Source organism: Psittacula echo (genome assembly GCF_963264785.1).
Source record: "Psittacula echo genome assembly, chromosome: 2".
Classification (NCBI taxonomy): domain Eukaryota; kingdom Metazoa; phylum Chordata; class Aves; order Psittaciformes; family Psittacidae; genus Psittacula; species Psittacula echo.
In genome coordinates, this window is record NC_137737.1 from 7267991 (window position 1) to 7288534 (window position 20544).

Below are 20544 nucleotides of genomic sequence, written 5' to 3' on the forward strand. Positions count from 1 at the left end.
GAAGGAGGTGATCCTGCCCCTCTGCTCTGCTCTCGTGAGACCTCACTTGGAGTATTGTGTGCAGTTCTGGTGTCCTCAACATAAAAAGGACATGGAACTGTTGGAACAAGTCCAGAGGAGGGCCATGAGGATGATCAGGGGACTGGAGCACCTGCCATATGGAGACAGGTTGAGAAAGTTGGGGCTGTTCAGCCTGGAGAAGAGAAGCTGCGTGGAGACCTCATAGCAGCCTTCCAGTATCTGAAGGGGGCCTACAAGGATGCTGGAGAGGGACTCTTCATCAGGGACTGTAGTGACAGGACAAGGGGTAACGGGTTAAAACTTAAACAGGGGAAGTTTAGATTGGATATAAGGAAGAAATTCTTTACTGTGAGGGTGGTGAGGCACTGGAATGGGTTGCCCAGGGAGGCTGTGAATGCTCCATCCTTGGCGGTGTTCAAGGCCAGGTTGGATGTGGCCTTGGGTGACATGGTTTAGTGTGGGGTGTCCCTGCCCATGGCAGGGGGGTTGGAACTAGATGATCTCAAGGTCCTTTCCAACCCTAACTATTCTATGATTCTATGATTTCCAGCTCAGTAGCAACCTCTTCAAAAGCTCTTCAATGTTCTGTGACATTCATGGATTTTGTTGTGGGATAAGGATAGGCAACATATCGCAGATCATCCCTTTAGGCTGTTGTGTGATTATAGGAAGTGGGGGCATCAAGTACCTCCTGGATACTTCTGACAGGTTTTAACTGTCAGTATCATTGCAGTGCCTTATAGCAAAGCTGCCACTGTGTACTGTTACTTCTCCTTGCTTGCTCACAATGAAGAGAAATAAAGAAAGCCTTAATTAAGTACAGATAAAGTAAATTCAGAACTGAGTTGGTAGGTATGCTGGTGACACTTGAGGCAAATCTGTCTCTGTATGATTGGCAGATGTCACTCTAAACAGAATGAAGGTGATGATGGGGTCTAAACCTCCCTTCAGGTCAGGTTGTTTAGTCCCCAGTCCTGAACTGCAGACAGAATGCCATGATTGTATTAAACTGTTGAATTCTTTCCAGTTGCAGGGCTGCAGCCAGGATAATGGCCTGTACATGGGACAAAAGGGGGCAAAGTATTCCTGGGTATTCTGTGTACAGATTGGTAGTGCATATTGTTGATTAATGCCTTTTGGTAATGACTATCAAGTTTCCAACCATGAAGATAGATCCAGCTACTTCTGTTGGCTGAGAGACTGGAATTGTTTTCAAATCCGTGAGAATTACTGCTTGGTAAATTGTACTGAATTTATGTCTTGTACTTTATTTAACAAGATTTGTAATGTTTTTTAAATTATCCGTAGAAAAATAGTTGTGTTAAATCTCAGGTGCAGGGACGGTAAAAATGCCCAAACCTGTTGGAAACTCACATGCTTTCCAAAATAGGTATTTTACAGCGTTTCATGCCAGAAATTGCAACGTTGTCTAGACTTGCTGTGAATGATCTCTGGAAAAAAAGTAATATAAAATTAGAAGAGTTGAACCAATGTTTCTACTACTGGTCAAGTTTATTTTTCTTGTATAACTAATTTCCTCTCAGTCAATAACATTTGACAGGCACACACATAGAAATCCTATTTAGTGGTTTCTATGTCACTTGGCAGCTAGCTTGCATAGAAAAACAAGCTGCTGCACATCAGTGCCGCCTTTCTGACTACACAGGAGATGCATGAGCAAGAGGGTTCTCTGAATATTCTGTCTTGAAGTTCGGTTAGTATGGGTCTTAAATGAAATAAAGCCCATTAATGTAAGAAGTTAATTAAGCTATCATTTCCTTTTTCTTAATACAGGGAGGGAAAGGAAGGATAGGCGTAGTCATATCATCATATATGCACTTCACCAATGTTTCTGCAAGGTAAGTTGTGAATAATGCATATTGCATATTTTGTACAATTAAGGAAACACCAGAAAAAGATGCCTCTTAACTTTAGTACTGTTTGTGTGCTTACTGGTTGTCAGTTGAAGATTGTCAGGTTTTCTTGTCAGTCATGGAGCATGTATTAAATGAGCCTGTTTTTAAGACAGAGCTTTCTTGTCCTGCTTCCAGCGGCAGATTGAACCAGGTGATACCCTAAGATCCCTTCTTATCTGTGATATTCAGTGATTCTGCAGGAAAATTCTGTAAATGATGAATGAAGAAATGTGCAAGAAACCATATTTATATAATGGTTTATTCTATTAAACCCATCTATTTGCCACATCCATGAAGTTGCCTCTTTTTAATCAATGAGAAGCTATTCCTAAAGTACTTAAGGAAAACTTTAAGTTACTAGCATCTGGAATCAGTATTTGAGTAGAGAATTTCTAGACATTGATCAAAGTGCAAAATGCAGTTTAAGAAATAATCCAGCCTTTATCTTGCAGTCAGTTTAAACAATAGGTGTCTGTTTACTTGGTTTTAATTGTTTCTTTTAGAGTGCTGAACTTATGAAATGACAATTAACAATTTATGTCAACAAAGATAAAATTTGATAAATGGTCTTAAAAGGATGAAATGTGTTTTGTTTGGGGGGTTTTATTTGGTCTTTAATAAAATTGTTTTCCTTTGGTCTCCTTTATACATCCATCTGTAAATATATTAAAGCAAAAATGCATTGTAGAGGCCATGGTTAAATCACATTTGGTTCTGCGTTCACACCTCAGCCTGTCAGTAATATATTTGATCCAGTACTGGAGTCAGTGAAGTCCTGAATCGCTACAGGCTGATGGCAAATTACTCATGGATTTTAGGAGTAATTTGCCAGAGTAAAAAAACATCATCTTGGGAAATAACCTGGGTTCACTCTGGTAACCTGATCCAAAGGTAATTGTAGACTCAGAAATTCAGTGTTTTATACACACCAGTATGTGCTGAAAAAATAAATCCATATATTTTCAAGGAGTACTTGGGACAGTGGTTGCCACACATTTATAATACCAGGTTGAGAAGTATTGTGAATAACAAAATCTGTCAAGTGTGGATAATACAGTACTCTGTTGGTATCTCAGTTTTGCAATATTTTATAAGCCTTAAAGGTGGTACCTGGCTATAAATACATTTTATGCAAAACAACACCTGGATGTGATTGTAAAGCCCAACATTGAAACGTGCTGTTTTTTACCCCAAACCAATGCAGGATTCCTGCAGTTAGGTTGCAAGGAAGGGGTGAGTTTGGAAGCCCGCCTTTAAATTTTGGGGTATCTATCAGCTCCTTTCCAAACCCTAACTTTTCTAGTAGGAATGGAGTTGGGAATGTTTCCCAGCTAAGATTTGTGTATCCCTAGCATTATCCAAATGGGACACAGCACCCTGAGGGAAGCAGAAATTACTGCAGGTTGGGGTGCCAGCTACTGTGTCAGAAACAGTACGCAGAAGACTTTGAGGACGTTCACACTAAATAAAGTTCCTAGTTATCTGCATGACCATGCCAAAAAGTTTAGGCTTAGGGAAAAAGCCTTATGATGCAACCCCCTTTTGGTTAGATGTTATAAATACCTGATTTTCTCATTTAGTAAGGAATAATGTGCTGTCAAATTTAAGGAGGGCAAGCAGAGCTCTTTATGTAATAGCTGGTAAACTGCTTTAACAAGTAAATCATTTGCAGTTTTTGGTCAGTTACAAGTGGGTTGCCAAGATTCTGGGTGGTAGTGTAGGTGAAGGTGTATGATGGATTGGGTGAAGAAGAGAGTTTTTGAGTCAAGGATATTCTCAGACACACACTATGTAATCTTTATCACCCATGAAGAAAAGGTGTGACTTTACAGCCTGATCCACCACCCTGTCAAGACAATCTGTAACTTCGGATTAAGTTTTGGAAAAGGTATCAATTCCATTTTTAGCCTGATAAGCAAATGTACACTTTGCACAGTTCTTTTCCTCTGAACTCATTGAGATTGAATTAGGTATGGAATTTAATATTCCAGATTTCAGAGCCTAATCATTTTGAAACTTGTGCTGCTTTTTAATGTCCTCATGTTATTAATTAACACTGTCACTTACATATGTTAAGAGACACATTGGTTTTTATCTGGTGTAGATGCAACACAATCAGCATAGCATGTTTCTTGGCATATGTGGTTGAGAGCATCCTTACTGAGTTTTGGCACTTCTGCTTCTTTTTTCCATACTCTCTTGCCGCCTTCCACACAGATGCAGAAGCCGCTCACGAGAGCCATTCTGAATAGAGAATGGAAGAAAATGTAGTTTTCTGAATATCTTGCTCCTTAATTGTGTGTTTGAAGAGTTTGTGGGTATCTGATGCAAAAGATGGACACTTTGATTTTAAATATTCTGTCCCTTCGTGGCTTACGGTACACAAAACAAAGACTGAATGAATTGACTGCTTAAATGATCCTCTAGCCTGGCATCCTTTGCACCTCATGTACTACAGTCAGAGCTAGGCAGTAGTTTCCATCCCTGTAAAATTGCTGCTGCTTTTTCACAAAGAGAACAGATCTCTGTTTCATGGAGAGAACTAACTCCCCAGTGCACTCTCAGGCAGTTATGGCAAGTATCCTTCTTTTGCAGCTTGAGCTGCTTGGCTTTGCTGAAGTTTATTGCATTAGGACTTTAACATAGTCACGTTGGAAATATGCAATCCAGTTAATAGAATAAGGGAGTAGGTGCTTTGTCATGGGAAGGAAATTGCCTTAAGGTGTGGAATAAGAGGGTGTCAGTGGAAAAAACATTCTTATCTGACCTGTGCCAGAGTGGTCGCTTAGGTGCTTCTTTCTTTTCTTTCTCCTTACTTCTTTTTCTTTTTCTTTCCAAATATTTTGCCATATTTCAAGCTGTAACCTACTGAATTTCTCCAAACTGGAATAACACGGTATTTGTGTCTCTGTTTTGACAGTGCTGATCAGGCTCTAGACAGATTTGCTATGAAGAAGTTCTTTGATGATAAAGTTTCAGCTTTAATGCAGCCATCCCAAAGAAGGTATTTAAATGCTTTCTATTTTATACTAATAAGAAATGTCATCCCCACAGTCTGCCCCTCTCTCCCTTACTCTCTTCCCTTCTGTTTGAAGGCTATTTCCACAAGATCCTTCAGTGATTCCTGAATTCCCATCACTTTGTCTTGTATTAATATTTCTTCCTAAATTGATAACTCCTTCAGTTCCCCCACCTAACTCAAGATAGATAAGTCTTTTTATACCACACTATTATCTACATGTGTTCTTACTGCATTGTTTGCTAACAAAAAGAGAATCACAATCTATTTCTTGATTGCTCCAGGACTCATTTTTCTGTGGCACAAATGATGTGTATGGATTCGGTACTGATTTGTGTGAAGTGAAGATTTTATTACCACGTGTTTGGATGACCTGCAGATTATACATCTGCCCTATGTCCATGCTAGTAAATGTTTGTCAAAGGATGCATTATTCATTCTATCTGGATGTTTTACCTTTTCAGTCTGTCTGCATAAATAAGGTTACATTAGGTCTCAAAGTGAGCAGATTGGAAAGCGAATAGTTTTGGGGTTCTCTACTTACCTCTTTTTGGCAAGAGACTGTTGGAGACTGTTTTCTTTTGGTTATTTAAGGAGATAGGAGGGATTTGTTTCACACACACTGCAGTGATGTTCACTTGCATTTGCTTACTCATGAGCTTATGACCAAACCAGTCATTAAATAGCAGAAATACAATGGTTTTCACATTGCTGTGGTAGTTTTCCTGTGCTTGGTGCTTCTCATTATGAAGATGTTATGTGCCTGCCTTGGTCTTAATGCTAAGAATTCTGACCAGGGCACTTCTTCCTCCTGTTTTAGTGAAGTGCACTTCACAGTTACATGGAGTGATGCTCTCATGTATCAGCTGTCAAAGCCAGCGGAGACCTTCATTTGCAGCTAGAACAGTATACTAAAATGATTGTTTTTCCTGTCTCTGCGGGTTCCTTTCTTATTTAGTAGTGATGCAAATAATTAAAATAAAGATGCCAAGAATAGCAATGTAACAGCCATGGATTTAATAAAGCGGTAAACTGTCTTTTTATGGTATTTTGTAAAGTTATATGTAATGTCATAATGCTGCTCACCACTCATGGCCTAGAAATATTAACGTGTAAAGAATGTATTATGTGGTTGCATTACTGTTTTTATTTAATTCAGATCAATTTTATATTTTTAGATATGTGCAATTCTTAAGTGGCCTTCTATCTGGATCTGTGAAAATGAATGCAACTCCTCTTTTCCTGCACTACGTTATCCTTCATGGCATCCCAAGCTTCGATGCTGGGGGAGGTAAATTATCTAACTTTTCTTCACTAAGTGTAGGCAAAAAGTTTTGTTTCATTTTGGAGCTTTCTAGAAAACCTGTGTAAATCTCCAGGTAAGTTAATGCTCCTCGATATCAGCCTAGATATTCCCACTAAAAGAACCAGGAGAAGAGAAAGATCGTGAGAGTAAAAATTACAGGAGGTGTGCTTCTAAAATGGCTGTCTATAAGTGGCTTTAAAATGAAAATGCTAAACAAAGACATTGTGCTAGAGCATAATAAACAAGTAGAATGCTGTATTTTATCATCCAAGAGTTAAATAGTACCTGTCTTTTGAAATGTCATCAGCATGAATTTGCAATGCTCTGTTGTCACTGTTGTGTAATCTGTTAGTTTGCTTTTGTTTCTCAGGTAACTATTTCAATAAATACAGGTTACTGTTTGTTGAAGTAAGAAACTTCAGGGACTTCGTATAAACAAAACTGTAGATAAAATATTTTGTTTTAATGTTGAAAATACTTCCTATTCTGTTTTGTAGTTAATTTTTGTTTTGTTTTGGCCATTCTCTTTCTTCCCTTCATTTTGTTTTCCTACAGAAGTGGGAAGGCAGGCAGACAGACATTTAATAAGAAGCAGAGTGTTCCCTCTTTCTTTCCTTACCAAAATCCTTTAAAATCCACTCCTCCTCAATTCAGAATTAAACTGAAGATCAGGGAAAAGTGACAAAAAGAAAATGAATCTGTCAAAGCCAATTTTGACAGCCAAAATTGTGCCGTTTTGCTCAACCTGGATGTACATAAAGCTTCCCAGTTGTAATATAGGAAACATTATAACTCTGAAAACAACATTATTCCAACTATAGGAAAAATAGCTAAACAATATTACTACAATAGAAAAAGTAGGTAAAAGAAAATTATTACAAACCAATCTTTTCTGTTGACTTCTTTCCAGCTTGCCGGCCTTTTCTGAAGTTATACCAGGCTATGCAACCAGTTTATACATCTGGAATCTAGTAAGTTGTAAGCATTTTCCTTTGAATCCAGTTTTAATTCTCAAAATTGCACAATTACATGGTCTTTGTTCTTCTTTTTCTCTTGTTTTTTGTTTCTTTTAAACCATATATTTTGTCTTTTCTCTCCTGTTAAGTAGCATAGGGCCAGAGAATCAAAGCCGAATCTGCATTGCTGTAGATCCTGCACAGCTTTTAAAGGGAGATATTATGGTAAGTTATTTGTATGGAAAGAACATCTTGTCCTGTGCCATTTAGTTCACAGTCTCTGACCTGTTTTGCATTCTTGTAAAAGAAATGGTTGTAGACACACTACAAAATAGGTTACTAAGTTAATTTAGTCATCATCCTTGAGTTTTATAGGAATCAAAATTCCTATCAAACTCAGACTAGAAGGCTTTTAGGAACTGAAGCAATTGCTCTCAGCCTTTCCATTTCACAGCATCACAGTAAGGCCTGTAACCCTAATTACTTTGAGGAGTATTTGTAACTCAGCATTGAAAACACTTTTGTCCTGTAACTTGGCAGGCAATATGCACAATTGTAATACTATATGCTGTAAAGAAAACATCTAATTCTAAATAGCTTTCTGTTTCTGTGAGCACATGAAGTATTTAGAAAGAAATGTATGCACTGTAATATACCGTGTGTGTAATTGCCAGTGTGCGAAGCATAACTATGATTGAATGGCAGCACTATCATTTTAAATGTCTCTGCTTTCTACTCTTGCTTGTCATACACAGTTATGCACAGAGGAAGTAAAGATGGTTAGCTGCCATGCCTTTCAGTTTGTTAAACTAAGAAGGCAGAAGAGTATGTGTAATGAATGATGGGGGAAAGTATTGTCTGGGTTCCTGGTCTGTTGCTAATAGGTTAATTTTTTACATTTATGTACTACTTTGAGACATGCTGGACCTCAGTGTAAGGGGTCCTTGGAACAGAGTCTTCTTTTTTTCTTCTTTTCTTTTGAAATAGCATTTTTTATTATTCTTCTTCCTCTTCGCTTTCCTACTTCACCTCTCTGTTCCATTGAGTACTTTGTCCTTCCTTTCTTTCCTTGAAAAATAGAGAAAGAAGTTTTAAATATCCTATTTTATTGTAAATTCGTATAACCTGGAGGTGTGGGACACTTTCAAATACAGGAATATTTGTTATTCATTGGAGGGCTGTTGGTGCCTAAGGAAATGGAATAGATTACAAAAGAAATCAGTGCGAGACGAATTCACTGAGTCTCCAATGTATGTGTGTATAAAATGAAAAATGAGCACACAGCTTTTCAGTACTGCTTGCATCCTTTTCAGAGAGGTCAGCTTCATTCATCCCATGCTCTTATTGGAGGTAATTCTGAGCAAGCCATTATTCAGCATGATGGTATTTCCTAAACAAAGACTTCATTTTGAATATTGTTTTTACTATGTCTAAGCGAAACCATCAGTGGTTTCGAAAAAAAGAATAATCTATAGGATACTCTGCCTCCAACACCAAAATATTTAACCACCTGAAGTGTATGGTTTAAAATAAACCCTAAATCTGAGTGGCTTTGTTTTCCAGTTGACTCAGAGAATTAGTAGGTATAATATCCGTAAGTCTAAGGGAAGGTGGTGTTATAAAGTAGGTGTATTGTGCTCACCTTTAGCTGCTGAAATTCATACTAGATGTTATTTGTACAGGGTTCTGTGGAGTTCTAGCCAAGCTGTCAAAACTACTAACAGCTTGCCACAGGAACGTAAAACAAGGTCCCATCATCACTAGAGTAGGTTTTTAAGAGCCCTGCAGTAAATGTAATCAGGCTTAATTTTAAACCCTGCATATTCCTCAGTTATTTTTAAATGGGCATGCTGTCATTCAGTTTTACATTAATTTGGTGCTGTGAAGAAGTAGGGGGTTACAAGTCAGCATTCCTGTGTTCTACTGACAGCTATTGTGATTCTGAATCATTATCTGACTGGTGACTGATAGTGATGAAAATAGTCATTATTAGTTTTACACATCCAGAACTATGTTGCCTTGGGCCTGTCTAATTTTAAAGGATTGAGTAACACGCACCCTGCTTGTTACAACATCAGAGGTGTCTGCAGTAAATTGCTCTGTGGCTGCTTTACTTAGCAACTGATGCATATACACATTTGTTCAGATTTGTAAGAAATTGCTTCCTGACATGTTCCTCTCTCTTTCCAGCTGAAGTGTTATCACAAAAAATACCGGTCAGCTACTCGTGATGTGGTTTTTCGCCTTCAGTTTCACACTGGAGCTATTCAAGGACATGCACTGGTGTTTGGCAAAGAGGATCTGGACAATGCCAACAAAGGTATTTCCTGTCCGTGGTTGGTTGGATGAATAGGTGTGCGGGGGTGCATGTGTGTGCCTGTGCATGTGATGATCATCTTTAGGACCTGTTTTCAAAAGGATTCTTGGGTTATTTTTCCCATCCTTATTTTTAGGGAAAGGGAGACTGCTTTGTATTAGTTAACTCATAGCGTGTAACACAGGTAAACCCCTAATGAGAAGAAAAGCTCTTCAAGTGAGTTAACTTGCCAGAATAATTCAGATACTCCTATGTAGTCCTCATCACCTCCTCTCACATTTGTAGAAACAACAGATATTTGTTTAAAGTGGTGACTCTGTTAGTTGCCATGACAGGAAATAAGATGAGCTAAGCCAATCCCTTTTTTGGCTGACGAAAACAATCACAAAGTCTGATACCATGTTTGTGACCTTGTTTGCTTGAGTATAGAGATCTTTTCATGTGCTTCAGACTATCCAGAAATAGAGGCAAAGTTTTCATATGCATTGGAAAATGTTTTGGTTTAGCATTTACATTTACCAAATTATTGCTTCACTCTTATGTTTATCTGCAGGATTGTAACTCCCTCACCCTCCATTGCCAGTAAACTGAAATCAAACATATTTTCCTGCAGCATATGGCTACACAGAATTTTGTGGTCAACTATTGCAGTTTAGCCAATATAGAGAACAATTTTAGTTTGCTCCTGGCTGTGTTTTCCTTAAAAACCAAAGCCAGCCATGTCTGTCGAGAGAGAGGTTTGGGAGCTGAACATCTCTTCTGCTTTTGACTGCTCTTGGATGAAAACAAAGCTCCGACTGACGCTTAGGTTGTGTTTTCTGGAGAATGTGTGGGGCAAAGAATGTGGCTCTTCTAGAAGCAAGTCCCTAAACTTCAAGGGACAAGGGAATGGTGACAAGGATACGTGTGTTAATAGCTACAGAGAATCTGGGTTTCTGACTGCCTTGGAACTGCTCTCCTGGGAGACAGCTTGCTGAAATACTGTCCTTTGTTTTCAGATGACCGTTTCCCTGATTATGGCAAAGTGGAATTAGTGTTTTCAGGAACTCCAGAGAAACTTCAAGGTGAGGTTACAGAAGAAAAATGTATTTACTTGGAAAATAAACCATGTTGACATGTATATTAAAAAAAATAATAATCCTTTTTCATTTTTTTATTCCACTTCTCTTGTAGAAAATCTGAAATTCCACTTTACTCATAAAATATGTGATAATTGCTGGTTTAAATTTGAAAACTTTAATAAAGACTCTGCATTTACATTGGTACAGGAGTGATCAGGTTTTGTTTTAAAGCTATACCAGAACAGTTGCTGACAACTAGGAGAAACAGAGACTGTAGTGATAGGACAAGGAGTGATGGGTTCAAACTGAAACAGGGGAAGTTCAGGATAGATACAAGGAAGAAGCTCTTTCCTGTGAGGGTGGTGAGGCACTGGCACAGGGTGCCCAGAGAAGCTGTGGCTGCCCCATCCCTGGCAGTGTTCAAGGCCAGTTTGGATGGGGCTTGGAGCAACCTGATCTAGTGTGAGGTGTCTCTCCGCATGGCAGGGGGTTGGAAGTGGGTGACCTTTAGGTGCTTTCATCCCAAACGATTCTATGATCTGTGTAAAACATGCACAGTATAGGTAGCTCAGCCTGGCATAAGTGGCAAAAGTGACAGCAGTGCCCTATCCCGTAACTTTTTTGGATGTTGTCATGACTGATTATGTTTGCTGTGGTGAAATTTGGGCTGTCTTCAGTTTAGCATAAAGAGGTGCAGCTCTAGTTTTGGTGGAAATGCTTCTGCTCTGAAGTTGGCATGTGGGGTGTACCCTGTATGCCTCCAGAATTCTATTGTAATATGTCTAAGATAATTACAACCTGCAATAAGAATTAAGATCATGCTGTAGATTGCAGTTTAATTCTGTTAATGGATGTGTTCTTACTCATTTTATGATGTCGTGAAAAGTATGGATTCTGCCTGAGACTGAATGAAAACCAGGTATTCTTAACTATCTGTCTCATACATTTTCCCCTGTCCTGTGAAGTGCATGTTTTCCTTTTCTTCCCCACCTGCCACCAGTTCAATCACTTAGAAACTTGTAGTAGCAGTCAGTAAGAAGTTGGATTCTGTCCATCTGAACATAAGACCTCAGTCTGTTAGAAAGCCACATAAGAAAAACAGTTTTTATAAATAAATTTGTCCAGCTTGCTGTAAGCATGTGTGGATTGTAAATGCTTGAAGAGAGGGCAGCTGACATGTCTGAAAAAGGCTCAAATTTTTGTCAAGGCTCCCTTCCTTAGATAGCAGGTCAGAGGTGTGGAGTTTTAGCAGGCTCCTAGTTACTGGAAAGGAGGCTCATCTGTGAGATTGGACCAGGTTGCCTAGGGCTTTGTCCAGTCAAATCCTGAAAACCTTCAAGGATGGGGACTTCCCAACCTCAGTGGGCAGGCTGTTCTGATGTCTGACTGTCCTCACAGTAGATTTATTTTTCCCCTATATTTGATCTAAGCTTCTGTAGATTCAAGTTATGCCTGTTTCTTGTTCTCCTACCTAGCTCCCAACTGGTTCTGTCTCCTCCATGCCTTTGTGGGATTGCTGTCAGGTCCCTCCCGAAGACCATCTAATCTGCAGACTGGAGAAAATCTGGTCCCTCCGCCTTTCCTCAGTCGTGACCTTTCCAAGTCTTTCAGTCCTAACCATCCTGGTTGTCCTCCCCTGAGCTTGCTTCCCTGTAGTCATGTCTTTCTTGTATTGTATAACTTGAAACTGGACACAGTGTTCTAGAAAAAATGACTGTGATACGGTTTTTAAGAAAGAATGCATATGCCAAGAAGATAAGACACCTAAATACTTAGATAACAAACTTCATAAATCTGCCTTGTAGATATGAGACAAATGTAATCAGAGAAACTCTCTAGAGAGGGCTTTTTTCTGCCTGCATATGAAGGTATAGAACCATAGCATTCTTGTCCTTCTAATTTTAATTATCCTTGTTTTGAAAATCACAGCATGTGCATAACACTCTGCTGCTTCAGAACAACTTGCAATAGGATTTGCTTCTCCAGACAGAGCCTGAAGGTTGATAACTGAGGATTTCTTTGTCCTCTAATCTAGATAGAGGAGCAAAGGCAGAAAGTGATTTGCTGTCTATCAGCATCAAAGCCAAGTCCAAAGTCATGAGTGTTTGATGCCTGTGCTTTGCTTTTGAATCACTGGACCACACCTAAATTCCTCATGGCATCCTTTCAAAAGCTGAATGTTATCTTAGGCCTTGTTAATGGCACAAAAATGTGGGTAACTGCTGTAGATTCCAGGTATGTTTGGCAGAGTGTATTTCAGCCAGCCAAACACATGGAAGGCAAGCTGCCTGGCCTCAGGTTCTGCCAGGAGGCTGGAGAATGGGTGAAACAGCATAGTTGGCACCTTGGGGAAACTGGGAGGGACAGAGTGGTGTTTTTCAGCTCTCCTGTTCATCTGTAGTGATAAGTTGCTCTGGTATCAGAATGATGATCTGTATGTAACAGAGTGTTATTTTATAATTCCTTTAGCACCATTTCTTTATGGATACTTGTGGTTTCATTCTGGAAAGCTATTTGTTTTGTCCTGCCTGCCTGATAGGTCTGGTGGATCATCTGTGTTCTCTTAGGGTGTGGTTCAAGCTATCAGAGCTACATCATAGTCAAGAAGCTCAAGATAATATTGTCTGCTTGTACCTTCTGTAGTAAAACATAAATTAAGCCTTTCTTAGCTGATTTATATAACCTTTCTTCCCCTATTGCTGCTTATTTTACATTTCAGACTACAGTACTGCAGTTTGGGGATCAAACTTCTGTTGGAAGGCCACATAGTCTGTGTGCATGTATATAACTACAAATGTGGCCACGATAATTTTTTGTCTCAAACACATGTTTCTTTTTTAGGATTTAAACACCTTCAGAATGACCATGGAGTGATAGTTGATTACAATACCTCAGACCCACTGATACGCTGGGATTCCTATGAAAATATGAGCCCTGATGGGGAAGGTGAGTACCTCAGTCATATGAGGCCAAGGCAAAACCTCTCACAACTGTGCCACAGCATTTGAAACAGAGGAAGGAGACCTCATTTGTTTGTACCTAGTGCCAGTTCCCTGACGTGTTAAGTCACTGTCTACCCTTCCCTATTTAGCTTCAGTAGCTTTAATGGAAAGAAAGCTGCAGTAGTTGAGAGTTTCATGTTATTGCACCAAGTTGGACTCTGAGCCCCAGCTAGTTGATACAAGTTATTTTACTAGTTGTAAATTTGCTTAAATTATATTTTGTGGTTGTTCTAAAGCATCTAGTTGGAATCCTAATAGAGAATTTTAAGAACAACAAAATGATGTGGTGAGTTTGTAGCCTTCAGTGCTTACTATGTTATCTAGAGTGTTGCAGGAGGTGAGCGAGGCTCTAAAGTTATAGATAAACCAATAGCAAAGGACATGAATATTTGCGTATTTCCCCTCATAAATGTGCCCATTTCCAAACTGCCCTTTAAATTCCTAGATTTCTGTTCTGTAATCTGATGATACATGCAGCAGATGAAAGCCTCCAGTAGCTGCCTTCAGATTCTGACTCCAGTGCGGATGCTTTTCGAATGCTTTGCTTGAGTGAATGTTGTGCTTTTAATGGATACAGTTTTCCTGTAAGGACTCAGAATATCACACCTGTGGCTGCACACCTCAGTGCACAGCAAGCCTGACATGCTTGCAAGTAAAAACATGAGAGAAGGTATTGAACGGATGCCAAAGTTCCTGTTTTTACAGCTCTCCTGTTATGAAATGAGAGAAAGGCAGAGTTAGGATCCTTGATAAGCTCTCTCTAGGCTCAGTTTCCATCGATTTTTATAATCTGAGTTTAGCATTTGACCAGCTAATGACTTACATCAGTGAGGGGTTTAGGGGCAGAGGCATAAATGTGAGCTTGACTTTTTTACCACTGCATGACTCTTGCACAGCAGTATTTCCTCATTTGCAGAATACTAGGGGAAAATAGAGGGTGACAAGAGAACAGTTATTTGGCACCCTTACCTGAGGCAGGTAGAGCATTCCATAGGGAGTCCTGAGAGGTTTTATAGTTGGATAAGAAAGGCTGTGCAGTGCCTTTTAGAAAGAGTTAACATAAGAGAGACTGAATTTTGGCTGAAGAAGTCTTAATTTCTACCCAGGATGTTTTCATATTATTTTCTTCCTCCCCCCCATCCTTTTTCCCCTCCTTTGTTAGCCCTCAGCAAGCAATGCATTGATGTGGTGACTTTTTTTAATGGCTCAGATTGATTGAATAGATATATTTGACCTTCCCATCCTTGTGCATTGCACTGCAATACAGGAAATGGAAAGCAGAGCTGAATGTATAGGCAGCATGCTGCTGAAAGATACAGAATTGCATGCTAATTAGGCCCTGTTTAAGATTTGATTGCAGACCATTCATAAATACAGTTAGATTGTTTTTCTGACGTTCATAAGTTTTATATGTGGCACTTTACAGGCTTTTATATGGAATTTTTGTGCATGGTATATTTTTAATTACCTGAGAGACGATATAAATATGATGTGTTAGCGTAGGTATTGTGAATCTGCAGAGAAGTCACTAGAGTTGAAGCTAGTCAATATACCATAAGAACAGGGGATGTGTCCAGATCCTCGTTTCTCAAGCAAACATTTAGGAGGCAGGGTGTTACCATATGATGCTCAAAACCAAATTGCACGCAGAGCATTTGTCTCTGCATAGTCTGGACAAACTATCAGAAGGGGCTAAAGAAACATACCCAGGGGACAGCTAGATTTAAAGGATGAGATCTGTACTCAGCATAAATATAAGATTATTCTGCTGCTTGAGGCAAGCATGGTTTGCTTAGGTGTTCTTTAATGTAGGATGTATAAACATCAGGACAGACTTCTCATGCTTTGTACAGTGGTTCAATATTGTGCTTTTGCATTAAAAAGATGTATTGAACCCTAGTTTTTGCCACAGGTGAGAGACCACTAAGAGGAGATGCTGATTTCAGATGGAAAATTAGAAGAGAACAAGAAAGCAATTTCTCTTTTGAAATCCAACACCTATTTGGCCTTGTTACCAAAAGAACAAAAGATGAAAGGACATGATAAAAGAAAAATGTACCCAAAGTATCTTGGTTTGTTGGCATGATACAGTATTGCAGACAGAAGCAATTGCCTTTTAAATGATCTTGAACCCTTTGATGATAATAAGGTTGTGTTGAACATATGCAGGTTTTGGGGCAGTTTGCTCTCTGGATCTAGTGCTTTATACCTCATTCCTAACAGTATAGAAATCTTGATAATTAGAAAGTAATAAATGATTGGAAGACATTCTCAGAAATATGGTTTCTCTTCAGATCCCTTAGGAGGTGTCTCCTGGGTATTGCACTAATGGTCCTCCATAATAGACTGAAGATTTTAAGTTTCTAAGTTTGTATCAGATTTCCTTCTCCTCAAGTAGTACATTAGCACAGAGACTTCTGTTATGCTGATTTAAAAGTATGCATTAAACGTAGGATTTAGAACCACAAGACTCAGGAGGGCTTTCTACTACCAGGTAGAAGTCTGAGGTAGTTGTCATTGTTTTTTTTGTGGTCTTGTGTGTGTTTTGTGGGCAAGAGGGAAGAAAAATGACTTTTGATCTTACTGAGTGCTCTTTGTCATCAAGGCATCAATTACTAGCCAACAGATGTGTATGGATTTACAAAAGGTTGCTCATTTCCTGCAAAATAGCAAGTTGACCACAAAGATACACTACCTGTGGGCACAAATGAGTAGTATCTTCTGTTATGTCAATACATTTACATTTATCAAATCCTCTCAATAATCATGTTATTTGCTTTGTAACTGATATTGGAGCTCACACGCCGTCAGCTGTACTGCATTGTTTCCCTTTTGATGGCTAAGGTCATATGCATCTCCCTTATATTTCTACTGATTCGGGTATTGGGACTGTTCATGGTCATATTTTAGGAGTAGTTTGAAGTGCAGTGATGGACTAAACTAATGTTTGGGTTAGTAGCTATTATGATCACAACCTAGTGAAAGTAATTACTGCTTGTAATTCTGGCATTTGGGGCAGGAGAGGGGGAGTAGTGATAAATGAGGATGAAGTATTTTCTATGGGAACAGAAAGCTGAAAGAAACAAGCAATCCCTTCCCACTCCCTGAAATGCTTTACCAAATACTTTACCTCATACCAAATGACACATAGGTTTGGGAAAAAAGCTGTCCCGCCTCCCAAAGGGAGGTAAATGGAAAAGGCTTGACTTGTCTTGTGTGGAGAGTTTTTAGTTCTCCTTGGTAATTTTCAGGATTATTACTTGGCATATTGAGTGAGAGATACTGTTGTTGAACACTTCCCTCCTACTGAAAATGCAAGCCTTCTTTTGCCTAGGAACCATCAGTTTGTGTGGAACCCACCAAGGGATCCCTGGTGCAATCCTGAGCTCTGAGGTGTTCTGCAGATGAAATCAGAGGTATTAAAATAAACATTAAATGTATTGCTGCAGAGCAGAAACTTGTTTTGACAGAAAAGGTGAATAACTGGAAGAAAAGATGAATGCTGCTGTTCCTTTTGCACTGTCTATGGCTGTTTTATTTCAGGTTTATTCTACCTATCCTGATAGGATGCTAAGATTATTCTAGAGAGAGAATGAACCTACCATGAAGGTATTTGTTTTAGTTTGACTGAATTCAGTGGATTGGCAACAGAAATGCACCTGGTTCTTGTTCTGTGTTCCTTTTTAAGACATTTCACTTACTTTAACAACCACTAAATCCCTCTGCACTCTTGTCTGCCAGCTGTACAACATGTGGAAAGAAAAGAACATGCACACATGTTAAAAATTGTTTAAAATGACAAGAGAAGGACTTTCAGTAAGTCTTTACAAGGCAGGAAGTTAAGTATCTTTCGCCACAGAACCTTGCTGTTTGTTTCCTAGCAAAGTGGTTTACTTGCTTAACAGTGATAATTAGAAAAGAAGCCACTTTAGAAACAAAAGGATGGTTTTCATTCAAGCCAAATAGGGTAGGGCTGAGGGAATCCAAGTTCCTGTATCTCCAGAGTGTTGCTTTACAGATTTTCTAGCGTTTTGTAACTGTAATCACCACCAAGCAGTCCAAAATTGCCAAATATTTATCAACTGGTTTGCTCCTGCTCTTTTTCTTTGCACAAATGAAAAGGATGTAAGCGTCTCCAGGTAGGCAATAACCAACATTCTGGTATGCACCCATGTCATGTGATTAGATGGGATGTTTGACTTTTATTGAATATTTTTCTGCTCTTCAATCCAAAGTAAATAGCTATTCAGTAGGGAGGTGCCCTCTCATGTAGTTAAACACTTGTTTTCCCAGAGGGCCCCTTCAGTATTGCAAAACTCAAGGTCTGAGGCAAAACTGCTTGGCCATGGTACCTTAACAGGAATGCAGATGCCTACCAAAGAAAACAGCAGGTTTGATACCATTTCTGGTGAGTGGAGCTGAAGGTTAAATTGGTAGTGAGTAAATGGTAATTCCAGCTTTTAGTCACCAGCTGGATGTCTCTCTTTCAAGACAAAGAGAGATTTGTTAGAAGGTAGGGATGAAAAGGTGTCCTGCAGCAATTTCCCCTCTTGCTGTTTGACAGTGAAAATAAAAACATCTCTAGAAAATAGAGAAAAAACACCCTATAAAATGCTGCCACCTTCAAGTAGTATCTGAAATGCCTTTAATTGATTTTCTCTGAAGAAATCTGTGCCTTCTATGTCTTGAAGTTTTGTAAGTTCTCTTTTAAATATATATATCTATATATACACACGTAATTTAAACCCGCTTAGTCGTCTTAATCATGAGGCTGACAATGAATTGGAGATAAATTAATATTAAAGAGTTTCTTTTGTTTGTCAGTAATATTGAATGCAAACATGGGATTACAAGGTTTCATTTCTACTTGTGCAGCAATAAGTGATTCTCTCCTTTAATAGAGCATTGATTGTAACGGTATTCTGTCTTAAATATTTGGTTTCAGCTCAATATGTTAGAGACTAAATGCATGTTTATGAAGTGTTTTCAAGATTGTGCCTGATTAGCTAAGATTGCTCTGGTTTGAAATCTCTTATTTTTCATGTTTTGGGGGTTTTAGTGTGTTGTGTGGTGGTTGTTGTCATTTTTTTACATTGCTGTGTTTGAGGTTTTTTGTTAACCCCCTAAAAAGTGTTTGAGTATTTTGGATGGGGAGCTGACAGTTAAGTGCAGTCAAGGGCCGTACTTTCAAAGGACTCTACCAATTTAAAGTGACCTTTTTTGGCTCATTTTTAAAGAGTATCTCTTAAGATACACTGAACACCTTTTTGAAAGTCTTGAGTGTTTACTTAAGTGCTAAGCTGAACTCCAGAACTTGGCCTGACAAGTTCTATTGCAAACCAGTCTTTTACCCCCACATATAAGCATATCGATGTGTGAGGAATCATGTGCATTTTACTTAGTGGACTGGAGCATTGACTTTGTTAGGTACCATTCATCAGTTCTGCTGAGTTTAAACTTTTCTCAAATAAAACCAGAACAGTCTGTCCCCCCCAGTCCAAAATGCTGCACACCAGAGAGGAATGGTAATACCCAAGATAAATATTTAAAGTCTTACGTCTGAAAACAAGAGCAGATTAGAAACAGGGTTCCCTTGGTATTTATGCTAGGCCCCTGCTTTTTTCCATTGGCCTCTTCCCTCTGGCTGCCTGTACTTCCCCTTCTGGGCACACTTGCCCCCACACCTCCCTGGTATCAGTGTCTTTAACAGTGCACAGGTTGATTTGAAGCACAGGTTGCATATGTCAGTTACTTTCAAAACTCCGGCAGAGCCTATCATTGTTAATGCCTGTCTTGCGTCAGTAATAGGAAGCGTTGTTATCTCAAGGATGTTATTCAGTAGCTCTTTGTCAAAGGCTATTATTACACTTTTAGAACCAAAAAGGCTCATCAAATTGTGTTTTAATAGACATTTTACGGTAGTTTGTGATACAGTCAGATATCTTTTGCAGTTCTATTTTGGTAAGACTGTGTAAGATACCTCTCTCTCCAGCACAGGAGGATTCAGACTGTAGAAGCCTGGAGGAAGGTAACAGCATTCACTCTTCTTCTTCCCAGTTCTCTATGTATTGCCCAAAGGCCGTTATCTTGGGGCCATGTAACACTGCTTTATCCAGCAAGTCTTTCTTTGCCCAGCATATTTGGATTCCTGAGCAGGCTTCTATTTATGTTTTGGCATGTGCCTGTTTCTTAGTCATGTCAACTACAGCCTATGGTTGTCAATGCTGTTAAACACTAATGTCCAAACCAGTGTTTCCTTCCACATAAATATACGACAGGAGAAGCATGAGTTTCTGCTTGCAGCTGGTGCAAAATGTTTTGGTTTGTTGTGGAGGTGCTTTGATCAGGAAGGCCTGGCTCTGTAATGTGTACCGGTTTTTAAAAGAGGGCTCTTCCAGCAAATTGAGCATACATTGCTGTTGGGATTATCCTGGAACTGTCCGTTTAGTTGAGAGTCTGGCACACTGGTTAATGAAACATGTTGGTTCCTGCCATTGAATACATATAGCAGGTACTGAAGAACTGAGGGCTCTGCCTGGAACTTTTGCTGCAGCAAACACATAGTGGTTCTTTAGTGAACCATCAAAAGATATATACATAGGTTTTTCCCCTCTTGCACTACTTGCACAGCCACTTCATATATGTGCTGGTGGGTTTTTCTTGACTTCAGAAAAGACAGAATGAAAGATTGGCTCTCCTGAGTTCCACAACTCTGCATTTCAGTGTCTCATTTTTAAAAGCTAACTGTTACATTTGATAATGTGTACAGAATGAAGCATACCACTCTGCAAGTGTCCTTTTTAGCACTATAAACCATGGGCATTTCTGACAGTACAATGTGGTTGAATAAGTTCCTCCAAACCATAAGATACTAAATTTTAAGTGACCAACAGCAGAATTTTAGCTGTACCAATAACAGTAGCAGCCCTTAGTGCAATCACCTTTC

At 39.1% G+C, this 20544-nt stretch overlaps 1 protein-coding gene across 1 annotated transcript in view; it reads left to right on the forward strand.

Moving 5' to 3' along the window:
- The window catches only part of TNS3 (tensin 3), a gene marked incomplete at both ends in the record, with an annotated part of 195689 nt that overhangs the window by 113665 nt on the left and 61480 nt on the right, over window positions 1-20544 (forward strand). Inside the window, 8 exons of the mRNA XM_080611182.1 lie at window positions 1816-1880; window positions 4858-4941; window positions 6135-6247; window positions 7173-7233; window positions 7368-7443; window positions 9409-9538; window positions 10534-10599; window positions 13438-13542. Coding sequence (XP_080467308.1) covers window positions 1816-1880; window positions 4858-4941; window positions 6135-6247; window positions 7173-7233; window positions 7368-7443; window positions 9409-9538; window positions 10534-10599; window positions 13438-13542 — 700 coding nt within the window. The remainder of the gene's footprint in view (window positions 1-1815; window positions 1881-4857; window positions 4942-6134; window positions 6248-7172; window positions 7234-7367; window positions 7444-9408; window positions 9539-10533; window positions 10600-13437; window positions 13543-20544) is intronic.